Here is a 15,114-nt window from a genome sequence, read left to right as displayed (position 1 = left end):
GCCCCCTTGTGACCTGTATTTGACATGGTTTAAGCGGGGTTTACATTCCCATTGGGTTGTATAGGTATGCAAAAGTCTCTTGACAAGAGCAAAAAGCCTGTCAACTAAGGTCCTTATTATAGCATACTGTTTGGCGCAGGTATAACTAACTTACTAACTGTCAAGGTGGCAATCTTAAAAGCATTTGAAAACAAAAGTATCTTGAGACATTCTCCTAAAATTCAAAGAAAAATAAGTACATTCTACTTGGATATTGCCTTAAATGCCAATATTAGTGAATTCCTTAAAAACATCAATAGTGAGCCTTATATCTGGATAGGGCCCCACCCACAGGTTCTCAAAAGTCATTCTTCAGAGATTTAGCATATATGTCTGACAAAGAACTATTGATATTACCACTGCTAGGCACATTCCTAGTTTCATGCTGAACAATACAAATGGGAATGAGGTTGATTTGCTGAAAATCTTTTCAATTTTTCTTTACATACAGTTTTTGTTAGCATATGCATAGCACCCACTTCCATCCCCACCGCCTTAAAAAACACAAACACCTGGTAGATGGATTGCTATCCCCATAGCAAAAGTGCTAAAAGCATAAGGGGCCCTGATATGTATGCCACCTGCAGCAATGGGTCGGTGCTTCTAGAAGATAGTCCAGGCTCAAGGCAAGGATTATGTACATCATACACCCCTGCTCTAACCAACAGGTCAAGAGTTGTCTATGACCTCTTAACTGTTCACCACAATGTTTGGCAATAATTACTAGATGAAGAGTTTCTTTAAATACATGAAATAATAAGGACTGCTGCATCTACCAATGAATATGTCTTTTCAATGGCAATTTTAAATGTCAAATCTCTGCAAAAAAAGACAGGTTCTACCCCCTTTGTAACGAATTGATGAATAGGAGCCATTTTATTTTTTTGATTGCCACCGCCTGTGATTTGACACTAAAGTAGCAACAGCAGTTCACCCCTCTGTCACTGTGCTCTCCCCTCCTCTCAGCATGTGGATGCAGCATACAGAGTTGGCTCCTAGTGTTGCCCCACGCTCTCCCATCTGAGTGTTTCTATACAGGGAATTAGAAGATGCTCATATCAACTTAAATCCAGGTCAGTTTTAAGATAGTATCGGCATGTTGAAATTCTCAGTATAAAAACACTCAGATGGAACAGGGATGGGCAGCACTAAGAGCTTTTAATTAATGTGTGGGTTTTTTAATATCTGTCTTGAATTTAGTTTTAATATTTAATTTTGTTTATAGTATTTTGTCTTAACTCTAAGGCCCCATTCACAATTACGAATGGGGCTGGATCACTGAGTCTTATGAATTCCTTCTGCTGCAATTACCTGCTGACGACCGCATCTGGATGCATCCAGGTGAGATCGCTCACAGATAATCGCAGCATATGCAATTACATGCGATTGGCCTGCGAACAGCTGGGTGTCGCAGCTGTCATTGTATCATGCAGCACCTCCAGCCGATTGCATGATTCTCTAAGAGGAATTCACTCAACGATCCAGCCCCATTTGCAAGTGTGAATGGGGCCTTAACTTGTTCTGCTGTTAACCCCCTCTCTTACCTCTTCATGGGATAGGGGTAGTATCTTACTGCATTAATCCACGATCCCAACTCCAGCTATATGAAACACTGATGGTGCAGAAAAACATGGTGCCCATCAGTACTGGGTTGGTATAAAAAGACTTATTTTCTAGACAAAAACCAGCGGCATGTTTTGAATCTTGACTGTTCCAGGTGAAAACGCGCTAGTTGCTTGCACCTAGGAAGCAGATGCAGTCAGAAGCCGGGATCAGAATGTGTTTTGCATTGTTTGGATCGACTGATGGTGCAGAAACACATGGTACCCATCAGACTGGGTTGGTATTTTGAAAGGTAGGGCTCTCTTGCTATGGGGATAACCATATGCCTGGCATACTGAGTTGGAATCATCTTGGAGAGGAGAGCGAGTTTTTTTAATCTTTATAAAAATTAGCAGGCTACCAGTAGTTGATTTAGAATTATTGCTTCATATGTAGTACCTATGGACATCATGTGTAGTTCCTATGGACATCATGTGTAGTTCCTATGGGCAACATGTATAGTTCCTATGGACATCATCTGTAGTTTCTATGGACAAAGCAGATTGTTTCTGCAATCCTTTCAATCATGAGGTTAGTTCCTCCTACTCATTAATGCACACTACTATGCCATACTAGGTATACGTTTCCCCTGCCCCACACACAGTCCTTTGTGTGCCTTTTGCCTTGCAGACTTCTCTATATCTAGCACCCCTCCCCAAGTTTCTCTTATCCTGCCAATGTCATGATAAATTCTCCTAGTCAGAAGTGGTAACTAGGCAACACAATTAATAGTGTGAAGGGGCCACCTTGTTGGCATAGCGATACAGTCTATAAGAATGTTCTCTATGATGAATTGTACTATCTGCAGCATGAAGTATGTATATTGCTGGCTACACATGTCATATAATTGCCAAGGCACAGCATTTGCTTTTGTTATATGGTCTTTACACACATGAAATAGGTAGGACTGCTGTACAGTATATACCCAGTAATATATTCCTTCAAATATTTATCTCCTTGACGCTGCTTATACCAATTCACTTTGATGCAAGATTAGAGCTCTGCCCTTGAATGATCACTACAATTAGTATATTTGAAAATCTCTGCAGCCCAAGCCACAGACATTTGAATGTGAATGCTCATTAGTGCTTTTCCCTAAATCTATCATTTATATTCATAGTGCTCATTTTCAGTTATTATTGTAAAATGTATTGACTTTATTTTTCTAAATATTTATATTTCTACTTTGTTGAGTCATACTTTCATAATGAGTTTTTTTTTATAAACAAATATGTAGGTTCTCCTTGTAGTAGTTCTCTATATACAGACACACCTCGGATGATAATAGGGTTACGTTCTGATAAACCTTTGCACTGTGTATGGCCAGCGTTTGAATTTTTTTTAAGAAGAACTCCGGGCAAATTTTTTATTTACCCTTGCAGTAGGGCTACCTCTGGACTGCAAGGGTTAACTGCTCGTTTTGGTCTAGGGATGAAAATAACAAAGTTATACTCACCTGAGCTGTCCTGCTGTGACTGCCTCCCTCCTGCCTGTCTCCTCCTACGCTGCAACGATGGTATGCGTATACACACAGTGTATAGAATGTGATTGCTCAGGGACCTTAGACCACTGCAGCTGAGGGGGAGAGACACTGGAAGGACCGGTCTAAGAGCAAGCCGACATGGGGGATCGGGTGTGTATAAATATTTTATTTCCCTCCCTAAACCAAAACGAGCAGTTAACCCTTGCAGTGCAGGGCTAGCCCCACAGCAATGACTAATAAAAGTTTTTACCCAGTGTTCTTCTTTAAAGCCAGGGGATCACCATGACCGACAAATGGCATATGCAGGTGAGGGTCAGCAATGGCAGCTTCCACATTTCTTATAAGACAGGAAACCTGTGCTGAGATAGCTATATAGAATGCCATTGCTGATCATCTTCTGAACATGCTCCTTGCCTTGGAGTCTTTAGGTTCAATAATGTTTAACTGACCCAGAACAAGTCTGCAGCCACCATGACAGCTTGGCAAGTAGTATTCTTACAAAGGGTCATCAATGGCAGCCCCCAATTTTTTGAGGGCAGAGTTCCTATAAAAACTTTTCCTTACAAAGCAGATTTCCTTTAAAAAGAATATTTCGCTGAATGAAAAGCTGCATCAAACACTGCACACAGTGTATTCACTTGCATACAAAACCGGTTCTGAATGATACAATGAAGTTTAACATGTACTTCTCAACACTTTCAGCTAGTTGAAAAGCTGCTGGCATGTACAATTTGCAGGGGCTGCTGGCCCTCGTTCACCTTTGGTTGCTGACATTACCTACAAAACAGTTTAATTGGATTTCTTAAATTTAGAGTTGCACTAGGAACAATAGCCAGGGCTGCTCAGAGTGCTAATTGAAAAGCCCTTCAGAAATAAATGTAAAAATATTTAAAAAATCCTCGTAGAGTGAGAACGGCAGCTCGTGAAGCTACGCAATGCATGGTAACTGCTCAGGCAGAAAAGGTTTACATAAGGACATATTTCTACACTCATCCTATTTTAAAACCTTTCAGCTATAATTTTCCTGAGAGGACATGCTGTGAAAGTGAGGTTATTTGAAAATAATGGTATCCTGTACCCATGATGCAGTGCTTGGTGTATATTTACTCTATCGCCTGCTTGTACAGAAGTCACCCGTATTGTCTCTGTCAATCCTTGACAAGTCTACATTCATATTTATTTAAAGCTAAAATCCAGCCTTCCCTTCAGTCTTTCACAGTTGTACAGGCTCCTCTCCTGTACTAAAATTGATTACTCTGACTTCGCTGCACACTATGAGCTTCTCTCACTGTGCGTTATAAGCTGTAGCAAGTAAGACAGAGGCTGCCTTATTTGCTGGCTGGAGGACATTTAGCATCATCTAGCTCTTTCTTTCCCAAACTGACTGTCCCTTACCCGCCCATTTCCTTTATGGATTTCAGTTCTTTTAATTAAGAAGGACACCCACATAACAAGGCATTTTTATTAGGGATGCACAGATACTTTTCGAGTGCCAGTGCAGATACTGTGAGTAGTGCCACTGAGAACTACCAGGGTTGCAGCTGGGACCGGGCTCTGGCGCTCCACCACTGTCCTGAAATCATTAGTCTGTATTGTTTTAGAAAAACTGTCACATGACAATAAACAAAAATTTGTAAGTACTCGGCAAGTACCGGTACTCATACTCGCAAAACTGGTATCTGTGCATCCCTTTATTCATATTTATAAAAACAAAATCGTACATTAAAACAGAGATGTACAAATCCCAGGAGCTCCGTGTGATCCTTACAAATGACAGCTGCCTCCTAATGTTTTTATTTTTCTCTAGTCTAGTCTTGGAGCTCAAAAGTATCGGTACATGTACTCCTACTCGGGTATCTGTGCAACCCTAATTTTTATATTTGCATAACTCCTCTCAGGAGCAGGCCCACTGTTTGTTTCAGGGCTGAGAGCACTTGAAAGAAGTAATGAGACAGGGTACTAAAATGTTTTCTGGAAGCTATGTACAGAACCCTGCGGGCCCCTCCTACCAGCCACGATCTGCCTGCATTGCATAGATCAGCGTTTCTCAGCCAAGTTGCCATGGCACCCAGGGGAGCCTTCTGGCTTCCTCAGGGGTGCCTCGAAATGTTCCGACCGCATCATGCCTTTCCATGGTTGGCTGGCAACACCATGGAAATAAATTATGCTAATCTACGAAAGGGTGGGATCCATTTAGAAGAGGAGTTGCAGCTCCTGATGTGTTGGTAGGACTTCGATGTGAAAGAGGGGGACTCCAATGTGAAGAGAAGAGCTCTGATGGGAAGGGGAAAACCCCACTTTTTTGTGTTTTTGCATGGAGTCCCTCTTTAAAATCCATTACATTTTACACTGGGGTGCCTCAAGGTCTTGCAACTTTTAAAGGGTGTCATGACTGGGGTAAAAAAAGCTGAGAAACACTAGCACAGAGAAGCACAGAGACATCGTGATTATGTCACTGAGTCTAGAATAAGGTAGGTTATGAAAAAAGAAAAGATTTCATAAAAAATGTAATTAGTATGTTGATAAACGGGTGAAGAAGAAACCAGGGAAGGCAAAATATACCCAGATTAAACTTCATCTTTAAATATCACACACCACTGGTCTCCTGTCTATTAGTAGAATATAGTGGGTAAAGGATATGATGTACACAATATATATCATTTATAACACCTACACCTATATTTCATGAGACAAGAAGTAATGCAAAGCAATAACCAGTAACAACCAATTAGATGTCATGTTGTTTCTACTTCACTAAAATGTTGCATGCTAAACTCCGATTGACTGCTCTGGGTAATTATACATCAGAGATTTTGCACTGCGTTGTCAAAGAAGGCCTTGCTCTATATCTCAAATGCTAAAAATCATGTGTGATAAACTACTCTGAAAATGTTGTGTTTAGTAGCTTAAGAATAAACCACAAGGTCAAGCTAGTGATCAATAAAAAAAGAAAAAAAAATCACCAGTGTAGATTAAACTCTATTTTATTTATTTTTTACATTTCTACATAGTGAGAAAAAGTTGGAACTTCAGTGGAGTTCTCACTGTGGTCTTTATTACTTTACTTCCTGTCCCCAATCCATTAAATGGAAATGTTCTCAATGTGAGAAGAAATTCCACCTTTCACATTGGTCACAAGGACAGGTGCCCCCATTGGTTGATTTCCCCTCACCTTTTCCAGTGACAACTGTAACATTTAGGATTTCCCCTAAAATTCCCCAGTGACAATGGTCATCAGGACAAATAGTTAGTGGGGATTTCCCCATAGTGGGTACAGATAGTGATGAAAATCTGACAACGCGTCCATCGTTTTCCTTCTATCCAATTCTGCCATTTTCTAATAGAGAAAAAGTTGTTGCAGCTGCAGTTTAAATTACAGCCAAAAGAAATAGCAAAAATGGTCAATCAAATACAGTACATTATTAAAATGGAGCCATCCCTTTTTCTCTGGTGAAAATGTTTCTTGATACTGGGGCCAGAAGCATGTTTTCCATTTCAATAAAAGATGCATAGCTATTTGGCTCATACATAGTTTTTTAAAGGCTTGTAAAGAAATGTAAACTTTGTTATTGATAACGAGATCTGAGGGGCCAAAAAAAAATATGGCCCCATGGGATTTGGATACCCGCACCTTATTTTTCTAGTTTTATTAAATAGTTGTGAGCTGTTTCTGGCTTTACTTTTCCTCTATTTTAGGTCACTTTTCTAATTTTTTACTAGAGAAGTTTTGTAGGAAGGCTGTTTCTGGGGAGAATTGACAGCTGTCAAAAAGTGATTGGTATAAGTCCTTTCAGCAAGAATTAAAGCAACGCTAAACTGAGGAGTTAAATCTTAAAAATGCATTTAAGCTTTAAGCTTGGAGCGGTCGCTACTTTACAACACACACAGGGACTATGGGGAACAAAAGTAGCCTCCATCCAGAAGGAAGGAAAGTGTCAGCACCAATTCAGAGATGATTTGAGGATCTACAGCTGAGTGATACACAAATAAGATAACTTTTTGTTAATAGTTAAGGTAGTTGAATGCAGTTTTAAAATTTAACTCCTGAGTTTAGTGTCACTTTAAGTATTCAATCTGTCTGCCAGCAGTTGGATGTTCAGTGAAGCAGAACTGCCCACCCTTTCCTCGTCATGGCTATCCTTTTTTTGGCAGTATTGTCCCCCATATTTGTGGGTGGACAGTGTGTTTCTTTTCATTATTCATATCAGATTGGTATTTTCAAGTTTTGCTCGAGTCTTAGGCCTGGTTCACACCTGGGCGTTTTACAGCGCGTTCCTACGCGCTATAAAACGCTCAACATGTGAAAACCAATGATTGCCCATGGGCATGGTTCCCACCTGGGCGTTTTACAGCGCGTAGGAAGGCGCTGCAAAACGCCCTACGCCTAAAGAAGTACAGGAGCTTCTTTGGGGCGTATTTGCCGCGCGTATCCATTAGGATACAGCCGGATAGCCCTCGGGAAAAAACGCGCGCTTGACACGTTTTTTTACCGCGAATCGCTGTAAAAATGTGCGGCGCGGCAAACGTGCATATTCAGTACGCCTAGGTTTGAACCTTAGGCTGAGCATTTTAATTAAAGTTTACATAATCTTTGAAAGTTTGGTTTATGGATAAGTGTTCTTCTATAAATTCTTATAGAAGAACACTTATCCACAAACCAAACTTTTATTAAAAGATGTTTAAAACCCAATAAAAAGCCTCTCACCAAAAATGTTTTGCACTATTTTGGTGTCCAGCCTCCTTTCATTGTTACCCTTTGTTCTTTTTACAGGTTGGTGGGTGGTTGCTGTGGTGTGTTCAATCCCATGGAGACTCCTCCAGTTGGAAGGATGTATAAAGCTCCATTATAGCGGTGGTGGGGCTCAGAGTTCTGAAACTCCCAGAAGGAAATGGCTGATTTATTTGAGAGGTATATTTATTATACACCAGGGCAAGAGATCTATCTTGCATGCATCTGCAGTAAAAATACATTAATTTCCATTCATGTTGTATAGGTTGTTGTCTTCCTCAACCAAATATCAACATTAAAGTGATGACTTTCTGTTTTTAGTTTTTATGGCACTGGCATAAATAATTATATTTTATATAATACTGGATTCAGCATCTCTGTTTCTATTCACTTTAATATGTTTAAAGTGCAAATCTGATCAAACTAAAATACATGAAATATATTTATATTTATTGTTTTACCTACCAACGGATTTGTTTTTTTGACCTGCTATTTTTGTGACCCACACTCTTGATAGCCGGTAAGATCACTTTGCTACATCTTGGTTCAACATTACTGCTTCCTAAGCATGTTTCCTGCATCCTAGGTCACTTCCCAGCGTACTAGACAGAAGCAATGATGCTGTTTCACTGTCAAATGAGGAGTCTGTCGGTGGAGATGTTACGCAGGAAACTGCATTGTTGAACCAAGAATTAGACTTAGTCAGGAACTACACCTGTCACCCATCTGGTTGTGTAGTGTGTATAATGTGTGCAAATCACAAGACTGGCCATATAACATAACAAATCCTTTGGCAGGTAAAACTGTAAACATACTACACAGCAAAGTTCTGTAACGACACACCAATTAACTTTATTGTTTAGCACAAGCACATGTCAATGATTAAGCCCCAGTAGGAGGTGAAACATGTCAGAGGTAAGATTCTGGATGGAGCGTCTGAGCTTGAACTGAACAGCACAGTTGATTTTACCCTTTGGAAGTGGAGTGCGGCTTCAGAACTATGCTGAATGGTGTGTTGGAGGAACAGACCCTGGAGAATGAGCACTGGCAAGCTGGAGTTTAGGACTGCAGAGGAGAGGCCTTTATCTTCTGTAAGTAATAAATGTAAACATACTGTATAAGGATTTCAGCTGTGTAGGTTAGCAGTTAACCCAGATATTTGCTTTAATATGTTCTCACTATATCCAACAACATTAAATACATATAACACAGAAAATATGTATCTATATGTTTCTTATTAGACTGTTACACTGTAAATGTGTTCATTTTTAAATGCAAGTCCATATAGTGTCATTTTCCTCAAGGCCATCTTTCAAAACTGAGACATTTCATTCTGATTTTATCTAAAAGTCTTGAATAAATTAACAAAAATGATATTTGCATAGTCTCTTCCATTTCCCTCTTAAGTAATCATCAGGATCCCAGTTGTAGAGGATATTCTGGATGCTACAGTATCAGTAAACAAAGCACTCATAGCAATGTGATCCTTAAAGGTCACATTTAAAAATGATTTAATTATAATGGGAATGTCCCAATGCACACAGCACAGCCCTCTGAACTATCCTCGCATGCTACACATACAATTTTGCCTCGTACAAGCCTGCAGTCATGTTTATTATAAACCGTTTTACTTCAAACGATTCATTTTCTGCTTGCTGATTCTCTTTGTCTTCCATTTAAATTGTTTACTCATCAGGCTATTAAACCTGACAATTTATGCTTGACTAGAATTACAATGCTTCAACAGAAAACCACAAAGATGTTATTTTGATATTGTTCGTCAGCATGCTACGTTACCCAGCGTTACAAAGAATAGAAATAAAAACATATTCAAATTGAACCCAGGAAATGGACCAGTGCAAATCATTATTCATGCTGAAATAATGTTCAAAACATTTAGTTCAGTTGTTGACTACTGTGCAGCCATATCCTAGATCAATGTAGAGAAAAAAAACAGAATTTAAAAAGCAAAGCTCCGATCTTGCTGCTATAATTTTACGTGAATCTCAGGGCTATTGTTTAAACACTTCTCTACGCAGAGCACAATCCTTTTAACAGAACTGTTTTATTAGTGTTCAAAAAACATTTTTTTCCCCCCCATACAGTCACATGACAAGCTTAGGTCCTGATAAAAATAATTATTATGTGCTTTACTAATGAGTAAATTACATTACTAAGTGCTTATATGTTGCAATTATTAGGTTATTTGTATACTATTGTATAATATTGTATTATATTACATAATATAATAACAGATAGTGGGTAACTGGAGGAGAATAAGCTTTACCAGAGTGATAGTGAAAAATGTCAAATTATATTACGTGTGCCTGGATTTGTTGTTTAACTTGGAGTCCTACTGAATATTGTAAGGCAGAGTGTTATTTGATGTTGTAAATAGTATGCTTGTGCTGGCTTTAAAAAAACTGATGATCCTAATGAACCCAATGTTGTATGTTCTACCTATACAAATATTATAGGCTACTGTAGAGTACAGAAGAACATACATAAAGACCCCAGGCAGTCACAATGTGAACATTTCCTTCTGGGCATGATGTATAATTCAAAAACACCACGCATCAGCAAAAAAAGATATGAACACTAAATACAATGTTAATTATTCTAGTGTCTTGTCATGCCATATCAATAACTTTAGAAAAGCAGAATAATGTTTTAAAAACCCATTTATGTTACAGTAACCTTTTAGTTTTACGTTTTCACTGGTTAATGTACCTTGCAGCAGGATAAAAGTTAGATGAGAACCTGGCACCTAACAGATTAACAATATTGCACCTTGGGATGGAGTTAATGAGTGTATGGTAAGGCAGTTTTACTATACCAAGCTTGCCTGATGATCCATAGCATTCTTGTTTTACTATTTAGCCCATCTATTGTTATATAAATATATGAAATGTGTCCACATTTACTTAAAGCCCAACCCCAGGCACCGGACATACATTTTGTAAATGGCCAAGAGTAACCATGGGCAGAGACACAGCACCAGTGCATTGTCTTTCATACATGCCGTGATAATGTTGCAGACTTAAAGCAGGTGTTGTACTAACCAGTAGTACAAGTCCAAGGTTTACTTACTACTGTGGAGAGGTAACCACTTACTTATGGCTCTAAAAGTATACAAATACTGGCACCTGGAGTTAGGCTTTCCCCCATCCCATAAGGGGGTTTCTACATTCAAACAATTCAAATCACGCATGCTTTGTAAGGTTTATCCTTTGCCGGGGTTTTATATACAGTCTGTTTAACTGTTCGACACTAAGCAGGGAGTAAAGTAGAAATTAGGTATTTAATGGCAACCAAAATAAACATCTGTGCCAGTCCATGTAAAACTACTCCTGACACATTTAGAAGAAATCCAAAATGAACAGAGTTGGAGGTTGGTCAATACAGCTAACTAAATAAAAGTTACTTGAAACTGGAAAAAAGCGTAACAGCGCTGATGAATAATAAGGCACGGGTAGATTCTGATTGAGGGTCAAATGGGGTAAAATTCAGGAATGATGAGAGGATTACAAAAAATAAAATAATGTTTTGATCTGATTGCACTGGGGGTAAAAATAAAGACACTAAGATGAGAACAAAATAGTGCCATGAAATTACATATGGGGTTTCTGATGGGCTTGATTTTACGTCAAAACTCACCATCTCAAAACCACTTCTTTTCATCCGCCTGCAGGACTTGAGGTAAGTGCGTATACGTTTTCTGGCACGCTCTTGGTACTCAGGAAATTGTCGCCTGCATGAGTCAATGATTGCCTGGATCTTTTCTTTGGGCTGCTTAGAGATAGGGACCATTCGGTCCAAGTTTTCATCTACAAACAGCCTGACAAACATCTGTTGGTAAGAGAGAGACAGAGGAGAAGGGATTGGAGGGGCTGCTCTTGTCTCTCATCTTACTACCACACCTTCCACAGAGACAGGAATAGAGACTTTCCATAAAAACAATAATGTATATACAGAGATGAATCATTCTAGACCAAATACACTTTCTGTTGGAAATAACGGGATACACCAGCACACAGTAAATATTAATGATGCAAGGGAAGATGCATCCCAAAAAAATAAGCATACTTTGGCAACTTTGTGTAATGTGTTCTGCATTCAGTTTATATCCCTAGATCAATGCATAGGCATAGACATTAACATAAAAAAAAGCACACCACACAAACAAACACAACTGCAACACAGAGAGAAACATTGTGCAATTGTCCCTAAGGCAAAGGGGTAAAAGAAAGAAAAAAAAACTAAAAACAGCATCTAATGAAAGCTTGTACACATTGGGACCTTTCTTTTCTTCCTCGGTAGGTAGTGATTTAGCCCAGGCATGGGTCTCTGGAAGCAAAGCTGGCTAGAAAAGTCAATACTTAGTCATTGTAATTAAATAAAGGATGCAAGTAGTAACATATTTATTACCTAATACCAGCTATTTGTTTTTAGTTTTTAATAGTGGAGTTAAAATGTTTTTTTATTTCTGTCTGGGATCCCAGTGAGGGGTGTTTGCCTTACTTCCTGTCCTGACCCTCTGACACCCCTAGAAGAAATGAGAGGTTTGAGTATAACTGGGACAGAATAATACAGACAGCAATAACAACTCAAAAAATCCTCAGAAGTTCTAATGCTTCCTTACACTATAAATGTCGTTTTGTCAATTTCATAGTTGGATCAATGTCATAGTTGGAGAGATTTGCCATCACATACTGTCCTGACAGAAGTGAAGGGATATCTCTAGATTAGGATATCCCTTCCTTGCTCTGCCCAAAAAAGAAATAAATGTTTAGTCCGGAGTTGGGATTTAGTCCTACTTCTGTACAGGCCTGTTCATATGTCAGACCTACTTTATGTTATTGAGGCTAATGTTAAATAAATAGCTTTTAAAAGGCACATCCAAAGGTCATTTTCTGATCACTCTGATTATAAGTGCAGGGCATAAAGAGACACCAATACATTCGCACTGGTTTAATTATCACTACACCCGATATATTTAATGGCAATACAAAACCCTACAATCTTCTATAGGGTAAAAATACTATTACTTTAATGTTTATGTAGCATAATGATCATAGCTATTCATATAAATTATCTGCATAGCAAATACCATACATAGTAGTAGGCTTTAAAAGACATGTCCTTTAAACAAAGCTCCTGTTATTTTTTGAGAAAATTGACAGGCCAGGTCCAAAGCATCTAATGTGTATTAGGTTTCCATGCATACTTTTATTTTCTCCTGCAGGCAATTCAAACTTTCACTGCGTGTGCTGCTACTCTTCTCCTTTAACACATCACTGAAGGAAAGACCTCAGCTCACATGCAGCAGAGAATTTAATCTAATATTCTGCCATTGATGAGCTGTCTGTATGATAAGTCCTTTCTGTTTATTTAGGTGCATCTAACAATTGTTTTACCAAACTCAATAAAAACTTGCACTCAAAAATTTGCACTGTCATATGCCAGAGCAATTGTGTAAACTAACCTGTACATTATTTAACAAGGGACAACAAGAATAAATAAAACAGGATACTGAATACCATCAACTATTTAGAAAATCTATTTTAGGACAGTTACAAATGCTTTTTTTGTACCCTTGAAGTCTCTTTCTATATCATTCTAGACCACTACTTGCGTTTTTTGTTTTTTAAGTAGAATTTCTTGAACTAAATACAGATATAGGTTTCACAAGAAAAAAAAGAAGCACCACAAAATCAAAAAGTTAAAACAAATGAATAAACAGAAGAACAAATTGTGGAATAATGCCATTGGCAGCATCGTAAATGCTATGTGAAAGTTTTGATCCTATAAAGCATTTTCTTTCGAATCTACCAATTGAGTACAGAAGATGTGTTTACATTTCAGCTTGTTAATAGGAATGTCACTATGAATGCTTACATTAAAGGCTTTCAAGCGTTCAGCTTCAACTCCATCTGTTTCAGTTGCCTTCTCTACATCCTCATGGTCATCATGGTCATCTTCATCATCATCCCCTCGATTCAAAGATAAATCTTCACCACAACCACCTACACTTTCATTTTTACCAGAGTCATAGCTGGAGTAGCTATGTGCTGGGGACTGAGAAAAAAAAGAAGACAGATTAGCTTATCATCCTCCCCTACCCAGTCATGATAGTTCCTCATAGGAAGATTAAAGTGGGCATCAGAGGAAAAGTCCAGCCAAATCTTAAACGTTAGATAGAATGTTTAAAAACAGTGCCTTCCGAACCCTCTTGTAACTGTATGGTCTTTCTTTATATTGTAAAGCACTATATAAATTCTGTATAATATTATATATTCCTGTTTAATAATAATAATATGTATTCCTCAACTGCTTTCCAGACTATTTATGGCTTGACCATTTACAACAGAGCCTCATTAGGAGTGTTTTGAAGACCCTGGACAAGTGAATGTTTAGGATGCCCTGGATACCTTCTAGCTGGTCTGCTTTCAGATAAAATATATTGTAAGAGGGACTGTGGATTGTCAAATAATCTGAGGGACTGGGGATAAAGCATTCAGTCCTAGGTCCATGCTTTACCTGTTAGTCAGACTTCACTTATCAGTCAGCCACATGCCTTTCTACTTTGGAGCAGGCTTATGCTAGATGCTCTTTCTCACCCTCTCTGCTGTGAGAGCCTGATGATGGGTGAAAAGGCTGACTGCTGACAGATTGCTAAATAGGAACATGTACTTATCTTCTGCCCCCATGTGCTCCAAGATGGAGACTCTCATAGTTTAGAGTTAGGACCGCACTATAAGAGGTGCCTTGGCGCGGCAGTGCGGCTTACACATCCTTTGCAGAAGACGTGTATCCAAACCTCTGTCATTGTCCTTAGTGGTGAGACAAGTTATTTTACATGCTGGTTTGTGAGTGTGCCATGATGCCTTTCTACTGTACCAGGTGGGGAGGTGTGACGCGCAGCGTGTGTGGAGCCGTGAACAGGGCCAACCAATCAGAAGCCGATTAATCGATTATTGAAAAAGTTGACAACTTTTTCAATAATCGATTATAATCGATTATGTCGATTAGTTGTTGCAGCCCTACTGTCCATATGTTGGAGAGAACCGATTAGAGAGCACCCTGTTCCTTTTATTCTATGGACTTGCTGTACAAAGCCTTCTTGAACTAAACTGTGTTTCTTTACTGCCTTGTTGAAAAGTGCAGAACAAACCTGCTTGAACTATTCCTGGGTGTCATGCATGGTTTAAAACTGTCACTACCAGTTGAATACGTCCCCCTTACAATACATTTAGTAAAA

At 38.8% G+C, this 15,114-nt stretch overlaps 1 protein-coding gene across 3 annotated transcripts in view; it reads right to left on the bottom strand.

Annotated features, from left to right (window-relative positions):
* The window catches only part of NOL4 (nucleolar protein 4), a 256,570-nt gene that overhangs the window by 26,207 nt on the left and 215,249 nt on the right, over positions 1-15,114 (bottom strand). For 2 of the 3 annotated variants that reach the window (XM_018555320.1, XM_018555321.1), the window contains exon 7: positions 13,752-13,931. In XM_018555320.1, coding sequence (XP_018410822.1) covers positions 13,752-13,931 — 180 coding nt within the window. Of the gene's footprint in view, positions 1-11,510; positions 11,703-13,751; positions 13,932-15,114 lie in introns of all 3 variants that reach the window. The other variant, XM_018555318.1, reaches the window with a different exon arrangement.

The sequence above is a fragment of the Nanorana parkeri genome, unplaced genomic scaffold (genome assembly GCF_000935625.1).
Source record: "Nanorana parkeri isolate BGI_ZX_2015 unplaced genomic scaffold, ASM93562v1 scaffold191, whole genome shotgun sequence".
Classification (NCBI taxonomy): Eukaryota; Metazoa; Chordata; class Amphibia; order Anura; family Dicroglossidae; genus Nanorana; species Nanorana parkeri.
This window is presented reverse-complemented; position numbering and strand designations above follow the sequence as displayed.